Consider the following 12,897-nt stretch of genomic DNA (forward strand, 5'->3'; position numbering starts at 1 on the left):
ATTGTAACTATGTGTAGTGATGAATGTCAGCTAGAGTTATTGTGGTGATCACTTCACAATTTATACATATACTGAATAAATAAAAAGTAAAAAGTAAATTTTTGAAAGATAGTTATTAATGTAAAACAATGGTAAGGTAACCAAAGCCTAGTCCATAAATGCACAGGTGAACTCTTAGCCTACTCTCCCTGTGCAGAATCTCATGTTCTTTGTAACAAACTGCAATACCCGAGCTAAAGGGCAACAGGCAAATCAAACAAACCAAAAATAGATAGAGAGATTACAATATTAACATCACACAAAACAGAATTCACAAATGTTAAATTCACAATGAAAATACAACTCATATGATCCTTTATCCAACTAATAAGGCAGCAAAATGGCTTAAAAAATCTTAGTACCTTTATTTTATATATTTTCTTTTCAAATTTCTGTAAAAGACCATCAATTTTTACAGCAAAAATTAAGAAACTGAGGCGCTTTCAGTGTATAGAGTAGTAAAATATAAGCAATGAGAACATAAAAGGTGGAGTAGGTCAATGGAATTATGCTGTTGTAATGTCCTTACACTCCTCATGAAACAGTCTGATATTAATTGAAAGTAGATTATGATAAAGTAAACATGCATGTAATACTTATTCCTACAGCAGGTTATTACCTAAAAGTTTTGCCTTAAGTTAAATCTGATTTTCCAATAGAAACAATGGCATTAAATGAAGATGTTTTCCTAGGGACTCAAATTCAAGGCCTCCCTCTGGTGCTCACTGCTGAGTATACTTCGTTGTGGCAATGCCCCAAATTGGCAATGCACAGCCTGAGAGGAGGTCTTCTCCCAGAGCCCGCCCATCCTTGATGCTCCCCACAACTGATCTAACATGGCTCCCCGTCTCCAGGTCAAAGCCTCTGAGGACACTCCTCTAACCACTTCACTCTCCACCCTTCTCTCTCCTACAATCCAAGGCCCTCCAGCCTACTGTTTTGCTGCAAAAACTTCTTTTGCACTTCTAGACTTTTACACTTGTGTGCCTAGATGGGATGATTCTATAAATCTATAAATTCTATAAATTTTGCAACTTAAAAAAAAATCTCAGACATTCAAGGAAATATTGAAGAAACTGCAATAGTAGTGGGAGACTAAAATATCTATGTCTGACAGTTCAAGAAGGTTTAAACAAGTAATAAGTTGGAGTATGTAAATAGTAACTTTAAAAATATAAACATCAATTTCTATCTAGAGAGAATCCACCTTACCTATTCCTACCATGTCCAAAGGATATTTGCAAACACTTAGCTTCTTTACTTTCTCCACATCTATCAGGCTTCTGCAATAGTCATTTCCTTCCCCATCCAGCTTAGGTTCCATGGTCCACTACTCCAACTACTCTCTTACCCTCTTCAATCCTTTACTCCAATGAAATTACACTGCATCTGCCTAAAAAATACCTACCCATGATTAATTCATCTACCCACCATCTTTGTGCATTTTTAGCAAGCAACTGAATGCTAAGTATAACTCAGGAGAGAGAGGAATCACATCACTGTGTAAACCAGTGTCTTCACCCCCAAACTCTACGTAGTCTCATTGCTTCACACAGCCTTTTGACATCTATTTACAGAGCATTCACTATGTTTCAACGCCAGTTCCAAGAACTGATGACGGAGGGGTAAACAAAACAGTATGGTTTCTGTCCTCATGGAGCTTACTGTCTAATAAGGGAGACAGATATAAAAACAACAAAATAAACAATTATGTAATTTCAATTGTGATAAGTGCTTCTAGGGAAAGTATTAAGAGTACAGTCAGTCCATACGTGCCCAGGCAGAACCCATGGATACCCAGGGCTGAATGTACTATGTCATTTTATATAAGGGACTTGAGCATCCATGGATATTGGTATCCACAGGGCAGGGGTTGGGGGAGAAGGTGTCCTGGAACCAACCCCCAGCAGATACTGAGGGACGACTGTATATTATAGGGGAACCTGGTTTAGTCTGAAATACCTGGATAGGCTCCCCCTGAGGAAGTGACACTTAAACAGAAACCTAAATTAAGAATAGAAATTAGGTAAAAGGGATGGGGGAGGTGAGGAGGTGCTGGGCAAGGAGAATGAGGGATTAGTGTTTTGGCAGAAAAATCAGAATGTGGAAATGTCTGAAGACTAGTGAGCACATGGCATGTTTGACTAACTGAAAGAAGCTGGTTTAAATGAAGCAGAAGGGAAGAGAGAAAAGTGGTGTGAAATGAGGTTAGCACCGATCAAGTCACTCATGATTTTAAGGTCATGCTGAAGATTTTAATGCTCAGAGCAAAGGGAAACTTTTGAGGAGCTATCATCAAAAAAATTAGAGCTGGGTCTTCCCTGGTGGCACAGTGGTTGAGAGTCCGCCTGCCGATGCAGGGGACACGGGTTCGTGCCCCGGGCCGGGAAGATCCCACATGCCGCGGAGCGGCTGGGCCGTGAGCCATGGCCACTGAGCCTGCGCGTCCGGAGCCTGTGCTCCGCAACCAGAGAGGCCACAACAGTGAGAGGCCCGCATACCGCAAAAATAAAATAAAAATAAAAGTAGAGTTTATTTTTGTGGTTTTTAAGTATCATTTTGCCTATAATGTAGAGAATGGATTGGAAGGATGCAGGGAATCCTGTTACAAGGTTTCAGTTGTAATCCAGGCATTTTTTACTGGTGGCTTGGACTAGAATGGTAGCAGTGGAGAATGAGAGAAGTGGACAGATCAGAAAGATTTAGTAAGTAATCTGAAAGAGGCCAATTCATTGGACAGTGGCTGGTGTGAGGTGAAGGGAGGAGGGGGGAAGAGAAATACATCTCCAGGTTTGGGGCAAAGGAAGCTACCATGAACTTGGTTTTATATACGTCAGTTTGACACGCTTGTGAAACATACAAGTGGAGATGCCAACTAGGCAAGTTGGATATACAAGTCTGAAAATCAGACGAAAGATATAGGCTAGACATATAAATTTAAGAATCATCAGAAAATGAATAGTAAATTAAGCCATGGCATGGAGAAAACTGAAGAGGGAGAAAGATGGTCTAAAAGGAGCCTTAATAACTTCTCAAAAGCTAAAGGTCAGGTGGAAAAGAAAAAGCCAAGAGCAGGCAGAAGCAGCAGCCAACAAAGGAGGAAGAAAACTAGCAGAGGTTGTTCCATAAAAGCCAAAGAAGGGAGTGCTGTAAGAAGAGGGGAGTGGTCAACAGCATGAAATGCTACTCAGAGATCATGGAAGGGACTGAAATACAGCCACTGGACTTAGTAATACTGAGTGACTTTAATAAGAACTTAACAGGAGCTCTGATAGGATGTGACACCAGGTTGGAGTAGACTAATGAGTATCCAGGAGAAAAGGAAATGAAGGCAGCAAATGTAGAAAGTTCTTCTAAGAAACTTGGCTAAGAAGGGGAGGAGGAAAATGGGGACTGGGAGAGTAGATAAAAGGATAAGTAAAGTAGAGAAAGGGTTTGGGGGTTTCTTCTTGTTGTTCTTATTTTTGTAGTTCAGAATGGAAGAGAAATAAGCATGTTGTATGCTGATGGGAAAATAATCTAATAAGGAAAACTAAAGATACAGGAAAGAGAAGAATTTCCAATCTCAACTGTGACCTTCAAGGCTGCTGGGCAATCGGTTTCTGTATGTCAGCCCTTTCATCTCCATCACAGTTATTTCAGACCTTTCCACTCTCTTCAAACTTCCAACCCCACTCCTCCTACTTTTCAAAATAAAGAGAGCAAAGAACCCATCAAATGGAATTTCAAATTCTTATCACAAATTTCCACCTTGATCTCATCTGTTCTTATCCCTCTTGAATGCCAAGTTGAACAAGCTTTCTCTCAACTGCAGTCATTCTTAACCTATGCACCTCTCCTACTTCTTCCATGGCTTTTGGGACATTCCTATTCTCCTATCTCCTTCCTACTTCTATGATGATTCTTTCTCTGTCCTGGACCTATATATTCCTCTTTCTCCATCTGTGACTTCTCCTTTCATCTAATTATAAAATTTATTTTCTTTTTATTGTGTGTCATACCTTTCTAAGCACTTTCTCACATCTCATTTTGATCCTTACTTGTTGAATTGAGAAGTCTCAACTATTGAGATATAAACATAGAATACTTTTATTTTTTCCCCCATATAACTAACTACTCAGTTGAATCCTAAACCTGCTGAGTATGCTCAGTGAAATTCCACAGTTTTTCAGTCACATTCAATTATCAAAGCTTGGTTTTTAAATCCCATCTACAGACAACCTGCCTAGCACAAGTGAGAATTACATGCTTTAGCAGATGCTTGTGGTGGGGAAGAACACAGCTTGTCCTCACTGTGTCTCTCCTCTCGTCCTCCTCTGTACCCCTTCAAACTCTCCTACCTTCACAAACTTATGTCCTTGCCATAAGTGGCAGCTGTGGGAACACGGCAATATCCTACTTATTATAGATCTCACCAGTTATTAGTGATGGATCTACTACAGTCATCAGCCAGTCCTTCTCCAGGGACTAGGGTGATACTGACCACCAAAAGAATCAAGTGCTGCCAGGCAGAGATGCACCCCTCATCTTTCTCTGAATCAATTTGAAGTCAGTGGTCTCTACTGATCTCTGCAGTACATGGTAATTTCTGCACAGGGAACATTCATGGTTCTCTAGGCAGTGGTCAGGTTCACCCTGGCTCCCTCTGCCCAAGCAGTATCTGCCTCAACTCCAACAGAGGTTGGTATATTTTACCTAACCAAGTGTCCCCACAGGAAGCCCCTATTACTCCAACATCTTCACTAATGTACACAATTCTACCCTCACATAAATCGTGAGATGCACTGAGGTTCCTCTTTACTTGGTCAATGACAAGTCCCATCCTATCTCCTTCCAAAGAAAGCATACTACCCTAAAGTCCCTTCAAGCCCAGCTGGCATGAGCTACTCCAGCAAGCTTATTATGCTATGAAACTTCTAAGGGAGATGTAGGTACCACTCTCTATATTCAAGGATGCCCCCAATATTCCAGAGCCACACATCCAGTTCCCCCAGGTTGAAATGGAAAAAAGGGAATGGAAAGTACAATATGTTCCCAGTATGCTTTTCCCCAAAATCTCTCAACATATTCCACAGGCACCAAAATCAGCACGGCAAAGATCCAACCAGAGAACAAGATGCCAGTTTCCTGCAGCCATACACACAAACTTCACAAGCAATTCACGCACCACATCAAACTTCATTAACTGTGCACTCCCCAAAAGGCAATCTCCCCCTAGCCCACTTTATATGGAAGAAGGGGAAATGCAGTGGTGATGGTCAGATTACAGCTTTGCTGGAAAAGTCAGTTCTTAGCAAGTCATGCAGTGAAGTAGCTGATGGCATAACAGGCATGCCTTTAAACAAAAAAAATGAGAATTTTAGCCTCTTGATTAAAGAGACTGGCTCTGGTCAGCAATCCTGGTTGATACAGTTAAGATACTTTTTCATGCTGTACTTATCATATGAATTACATAATACAGGAGTTATTAACTGCACTTTACATATGAGACAAAGAATTGAACTGTGGTTACTTAACAAAGGCGTTGCACAAAAATCACAAAGAAGGATAAATATTGTCAGTAAATCTACAAAATAAAGGCTGAATGCACCTATACAATGAGGATCTATAAAATGAGGGTTATACATCTTACAATGGTACTAATCAAATGAGATAATGGATAGAAGTGCTTTTAAAATGAGAATAGAACAAAACATAAATAGAACTCCAGTTATTATATACCCAGCACATGATAAAGCAAATATTAAACTGTATATTTTTACATCACCACCTGTAAGTCCTAGATGGGGAGAGGAGCAGAGTTGGGTATGAAATTAACTTTTAAGCTCCCAGATTTTATTTCTCAGCATAAACCTTTGAGCATCTTAACACAGTACAAAGAATAGAGAACACATTTCTACTCCTCTGTCAAAATCTTCTCCATTCTTTCTTTCTTTTTTAATTAAAAAAAATATATTTATTTATTAATTTATTTTTGGCTGTGTTGGATCTTCATTGCTGCATGTGGGCTTTCTCTAGTTGCGGTGAGCAGGGGCTACTCTTCCTTTTGGTCCGTGGGCTTCTCATTGTGGTGGCTTCTCTTGTTGCGGAGCACAGGCTCTAAGCACACGGGCTTCAGTAGCTGTGGTACATGGGCTCAGTAGTTGTGGCTCACAGGCTCTAGAGCACAGGCTCAGTAGTTGTGGTGCACAGGCTTAGTTGCTCTGCGGCATGTGGGATCTTCCTGGACCAGGGATCGAACCCATGTCCCCTGGATTGGCAGGCGGATTCTTAACCACGGTGCCAGCAGGGAAGTCCCTATATTGCATTATTCTACTTTGTATTTGAAAATTCTCATAATAAAAAGTTAAAAATTAAAAAAAAATTTTTTTTAATCTTCTCCATTCTCGTAATCTACAACTTGCACAACCAATTTCTATTACTGTTAAACTTTCACAAAGCTTTGACAGGACTGAAAATAAAAGCTACACTGTCTTTGTTTCATAGATATGTTGATTTGTATCATATTTTAGATTCCACATATAAGTGATATCATATGGTATGTGTCTTTCTCTTTCACTAGAGATGATAATCTCTAGGTCCACCAATGTTGCTGCAAATGTCATTATTTCATTCTTTTTGATGGCTGAGTAATATTCCATTGCATATATATAATAATTTTTTTTAAAAAAAAAGCTACACTGTCTTATGGCAAGTCCAGCTTCCCTGAATACAGTATCAGAGATAGGTGCAAGAGTTTCTGCTCATCACAGAGACATGGCTGCAATTGGTCCAACTCTATAAAGAAGTACACATTTGACAAATTTGATTTCTTCAGTCAACCTTTTGTTATTTTTAATCACAAAATCAAAGAATCTGCTGATCTTATTGATCTCTAGGGATGACCTAAAGATTATCTAGGCCCACATGCTCATTTTATATAAGAAACTATAACCCAAAATTAAATCCAATGGTGTTTTCTACCACAACATGCTGATTCATTCCACCCCAATGATATGATTTTCCTTAAAAATATTTTTCTTAAAACATGAAAAGTTTTACATGCTGATAGTAACAATATTAATTGTGACAACCAAAGCATAAATTTGGGTGATTTCAATCACTGTTCATTCTGTAAACTGTTTCTGAAGAGTCATATTTTTAGGCTAGTTTAAAACATTTTGGCTGTTTCCAGTTTTAGAGGAAACATAGCTGTTGTGTCAACATGTAACTTTGCTTTGACCCTTCGGACATTTCAAAGGTTAAACAATGAATTCCAGGATTTTCAACCATGTTCACTGTAGAAACAGAAGCTACCTCTGTAATATTTCTATGATGATGTATCATTCTGGTTTTTCTCAAAATAATTTTATTTAGTATAAACTAATACAGTATATAGTTTGTATATACTGAAAGGCCAGACTTTCTAGTGAATTTTTAGAGCCATATTATGCTATGTGTCTGTTTAATATACTATTACAAATACAAGGTTATCTAAAATTAGAAAACACACCTTACAATGACATCCTAATCCCGCCCAGGATTGTTTATGGTTAGCCATCAATCTCACTTTTCCCTGATCACAGTGAATTAGAAGAGTGATAAGTATCTCAACAGAAAAGAAGCAATGCCCAATTAAAGACATTAAACAGGAAACCAAAGAATGTGAAAATCTCACTAATGCCACCTACAGTACCAATGGAGAACACAGATAAGAGATTTTTTAATAAATTGTGTATATGTGTACCTATCCCTTAATTTCTTGCCTAGGACTATGTATCAAGACAACTTTCTACCAAATCTTGCACAGAATATAAAAGTACATAAGTAGGTAATGCAAACAACAACAACAAGGGTACTCTTGAAAAATCAAAACAAAGAAAAACCTGACACACTCACAGAAGCAGAGTAGAACAGTGGTTGCAAGTGATAGGGGAAATAGGGAGATGTTGGTCAAAGGGTACAGACTTTCAGTTATAAGATGAATAAGTTAAGCAGATCTAGCGTATAGCATGGAGACTACAGTTATTATTAAAGTACTGTATACTGAGGCAAATTATCAAGTCAGATGTAGTAAAAATTGGAGAATCTGACTTCAAATGGATTACAAAGCCTCAAAGCAAAGCTTACCTTACATTCCACCACACTCTGATCTGATTCACAAGTTACATAGATTTCATCTACAGCCCGGCGAAGATTGTCAAAAAGGAATGCCCAGTATCGAGCTCTTAGATCAATCTTCCGAGGGTGCCTTGTTTTAGTGGGACTTTTATCAAAGTGTTTATCTCCAGTTGTAGATGACGTTATTTTACAGTCTACTGTAGTGTTCTGATGAAATAAAACAAAACATGAAAAAATATTTTTTAAAAGCCTCCAGGAACTGGATTTTTGTATAAATCAAATTTTTCAACATAAATACTTAAAAACATGACATTCTTCTTTTTAGCTTATATCACACTGAATTCATCAAAACAAAACTTCTCAACTTAAATAAAAGCTGCAGGTTTGTAAGGTCAATTACATGTTTCATTGAAGATTAGGATGATTTTAATGGTGAACAGACTCAGCCAAAAAGGAGCATTAAAGTGGCTCCTGATTTACTAAAATATGTGTATGGCACATTTACATACAGTAACAAATAACAGATACTAATTTCAACATTTTGAAATTGCCTGTATATATTCTTTTCATTTAGAAATGACATATCCTATACTTATATTCAGTTACTTAATTTTACCTTAAACCTTTTTCCACTAAAAGTAAAAATATATAAATACAAAATAATTTACTAGAAAAGAACACTGATTAATAAAACCAAGCATCAGCTACAGAGCAGACTCACCAAATAAAGTAACTATAGTATTCTATGACCCAATGTTTCCTCAGCTGCACAGGCAGACTTTGAAAATACAAGATTATATTCTATACTTTTATAGACTGTACCAAAGAATCATTCCCCCACAAACAGGAGTGTGCAGTTTACATAAAGACCTGAACTTCTCACTAGAAGTACAAAGGAGTTGCTTATCTCTCTGTGGCTACTTAAACTGATAAATAAATAAATACTAACCTTGTACTACAGTTACAACAACAAACAATCTCAAGTTTCTTTGGGTTGTTTTGTATGTGTGTATGTCATTCCTGTTAGCTTGTTTGTTTTTCCTTTTCATAGAAGAGCCCCAGAGTGAAGAATATCCAAAATAGAAGCTAATACTCTCCTGTTTTATTTTAGGCTTTGGCCTTCAATGTAACAGTGATTCCTATACTTCAAAAATCTTTTATAGCCAATCTTCGGTTTATATAGAATCTTCACTATCAAAAGTCAAGCAAACAAAACATATATACGCACAAAGACATGCACACTTAAGAGGCTGAGATGGAGCTGCTCATCCTCCTTCCGCAGTCCCCCATCCAGACTAAGGCTGTCAGACTCAGCAATAAAAATTGGTAAATATTTTATCTGACAGCCTTAGTCCAGGCCCAAATTCTCAACACTCAAGCAATAAAATTTAAAGTAATCATCAACAACCCACAAAACCTTTGCTTCAACGGCTCTCCAAGCACTTTCCAAATCTAATAGTAAATGATAAATCATGATGGCAAATACCCCCTCACACAAATTTTAAAGTATGTATTATTAGCTCTACTTTACAGCTTAGAAAATTGAGATTTAGAGGCTGATTTGTCCAAGATCACATAGCCACAGGAGACTATCTTCCAGTTAGAGCTCTGCAATTACACCGCTGACTTCCCATTACACTGCACCCCAAGGCCCTGTGCTAACAACCCTTTACCGAATATTCCAGACCACCTCATTTCTCTTCCTATATACCACCCAAAGTTAAAATTAACTTGAATTTTCCTGAATTATACTTCCTTCACAAACTTCTTAGAGTGATCAGCAAAACACTAGTAGTTTCCTGTGAATTCAGATCCTAATCTTATAAAATTCTCAAAAATAATTTAACTCATCTTCACCCATTTATGTATTTACCCTATCATGCATCCATATGTATATGATCCAAATACTTTAACCAACCTTTCTTAAAATGTAGAATAGGCAAAACTGCTTTTAGGTTAAGATGTTTCTATTCTCCGTGATTGCTCTATGTGAGGCTTTTACTAAGAAAGACTCCAGAAAGGCAGAAACTACAGCTAGGTAATTCCATCTGAAGGGCAATGTACTATACAAATTTGACATTTAAGCTTGACAAAAATAGTAATACTTTATATTTTGCACATTTATTTACATTTTATGAAGGGCTTTTGAAAACATATCATTTAATCATCATAGCAAACTATAAAGACAGGACAAATATTGAAATATTATTATTCCTATTTTGTAGATGACAATATCAGTAAGATTCAATTTCTTGACCAAGTCAAAAGGCTGAGTGACAGAACTGGGACCAGAACCTAGTCTTCCAACTTCTGCTCCAATGTTCATAAAGCATTTCACATAGCACCTAGCGCACAGTAGTACCCATATAATGTTAGGTATAATTATAGTGGGAAAGACAAAGAGGTGAAGAAATATGCTCACAGAAAAATGTGAATAAACTAATGGCAAAATTGCCAAATTTGTGAAGAAAGGTAGAAGAAGCATATCAAATTGTAGAGGCTGATAAGTTTGTATACAGTTTCAAAATACAGCGCTCTTACCTACCACTGATAAAAATAACAGCAGTGATAATAACAATTGCAGTGGCATCTAATATTCATGTCATACTTGCTATGTGCCAGACACTGTGCTAAGTGCTTTCCATACAGTTATACTTCATTTAATCTTTGAAGCAATTTTATATCACAATTACTATTACTTGTTCCATTTTATAGAGGAGAAAACTGAGATTTAGCTAAATTAAATGATAAACCCAAGGTCTCACATTAAGTAAGAGACGAAGCCAAGATTCAAAATCAGGTAACTATCCCATTGTTATGACTTACTGTGCCTGTTTCCAAGACATTCAACAGAAGACAAAGCAACCTAAACTTCTGGAAAAAGCTAGACACAACTGAATCTCATGTTTTAAATAAAATTCAATATAATAAATGTTATACTATTTTAATCAATCACTTCTGAGAGAAAAAGAGGAAAAAAGAAAGAAAGGAGAGGGAAAGGGGAAGGAGGAAATTGAGATTTCTGACTCACCTCTCTTAGAACTCTCGTCAACTCCCCTGAGAATCTGAAGAAACCTATGGACCTAAACCTCTGACAACAACTTGTCTTTTTACTGTCTCCATATTTAGTCTTTTCTAGAATGTCCTAAGGTTGGAATCATACAGTACGCAGCCTTTTCAGATTGGCTTCTTTTACTTAATAATATGCAATTAATTTCCTCCATGTCTTTTCATGGCCTGATAGCTCATTTCTTTTTAGAGCTGAATGTACCACAGTTTATTTATCCATTCACCTACTGGATATCTCGGTGGCTTCCAGGTTTGGCAATTATGAAAAAGGCTGCTATAAACATCCATGTGCATGTTTTTGTTTAGACATAAGTTTTCAACTCATCTACATATATACCAAGGGCATGACTGCTGATCACAAGGTAAGAGTATGTTTACTTGTGTTAAGAAACTGCCAAACTGTCTTCCAAAGTGGCTGAATTTCCACTCTGAATTCCCACCAACATTGAGTAAGAGTTTCTGTGGCTCTTCATCCTCACCAGCATTTGGAGTTATCAGTGTTCCCAATTTTGGTCATTCTAATAGGTGTGTGGTGGTAGCTCATTGTTTTAATTTGCATTTCCCTGATGACATATGATGTGGCACACCTTTTCATATGCTTATCTGCCATCTGTACATTCTCTTTGGTGAGGTGTCTGTTAAGGTCTTCATCTCATTTTTCAATCAGGTTGTTTCAATGATTGAAACATTGAAACATGTTTAAAAAAAAGAGTCCTTTGTATATTTTGGATAACAGTCTTTTACCAGATATCTTTTTCCAAATATTTTCTCCCAAGTCTGTGACTTGTCTTCTCATTCTCTTGACATTGTCTTTTGCAGAACAGAAGTTTCTAATTTTAATGAAATCCAGCTTATCATTGATTTCTTTCAGAGATCATGCCTTTGATACTGTACCTAAAAAGTCATCACCATATTCAAGGTCATTTAGGTTTTCTCCTATGTTATTGTCTAGGAGTTTTATACTTCTGCATTTATGGTCAATAGTCTATTTTGAGTTAATTTTTGTGAAGAATGTGAGGTCTGTGTCTGGATTCATTTTTTTTTTTTTTGTCGTATGGATGTTCCAGCACCATTTGTTGAAAAGACTACCTTTGCTCCATTGTATTGCCTTTGCTCCTTTGTCAAAGATCAGTTGACTAATTACGTGGGTACATTTCTGGGCTTTCTATTCTGTTCCATATATCTATTTGTCTTTTCTTTTGCCAATATCACACTGCCTTGATTACTGTAGCTTTATAGTAAGTCTTGAAGTTGGTTAGTGTCAGTCCTCCAACTTTGTTCTTCTCCTTCAATATTTTGTTGCCTATTCTGGGTCTTTTGCCCCTCCATATAAACTTTAGAATAAGTTTATTGATATCTACAAAATAATTTGCTGGGATTTATTGAATATATTCTTCAACCTGGGAAGAAATGACATCTTGACCATATTGAGTCTTCCTATTCGTCAACATGGAATGTCTCTCCATTTATTTAGCTCTTTGAGTTCACTCATCAGAGTTTTATAGTTTTCCTCATATAGATCTTATACATATTCTGTTATGTTTATACCTACCTATTTAATTTTGGGGAGTGCTGATATAAATGGTATTGTGGTTTGGGGTTTTTTAAGATTTATTTTATTATTTATTTATTTTATTTATTTTTGGCTGTGTCGGGTCTTCGTTGAGGCATGTGGGATCTTTCACTGCG

The 12,897-nt window shown here is 37.1% G+C and overlaps 1 protein-coding gene across 5 annotated transcripts in view; it reads right to left on the reverse strand.

Annotated features, from left to right (window-relative positions):
* SCAPER (S-phase cyclin A associated protein in the ER) overlaps positions 1 to 12,897 on the reverse strand; it is a 523,563-nt gene that overhangs the window by 445,083 nt on the left and 65,583 nt on the right. For all 5 annotated transcript variants that reach the window (XM_032623630.1, XM_032623633.1, XM_032623632.1 and 2 more), the window contains one exon: positions 8,149 to 8,346. In XM_032623630.1, coding sequence (XP_032479521.1) covers positions 8,149 to 8,346 — 198 coding nt within the window. The remainder of the gene's footprint in view (positions 1 to 8,148; positions 8,347 to 12,897) is intronic.

The sequence above is a fragment of the Phocoena sinus genome, chromosome 2, assembly GCF_008692025.1.
Source record: "Phocoena sinus isolate mPhoSin1 chromosome 2, mPhoSin1.pri, whole genome shotgun sequence".
In the NCBI taxonomy this organism is placed as follows: Eukaryota; Metazoa; Chordata; class Mammalia; order Artiodactyla; family Phocoenidae; genus Phocoena; species Phocoena sinus.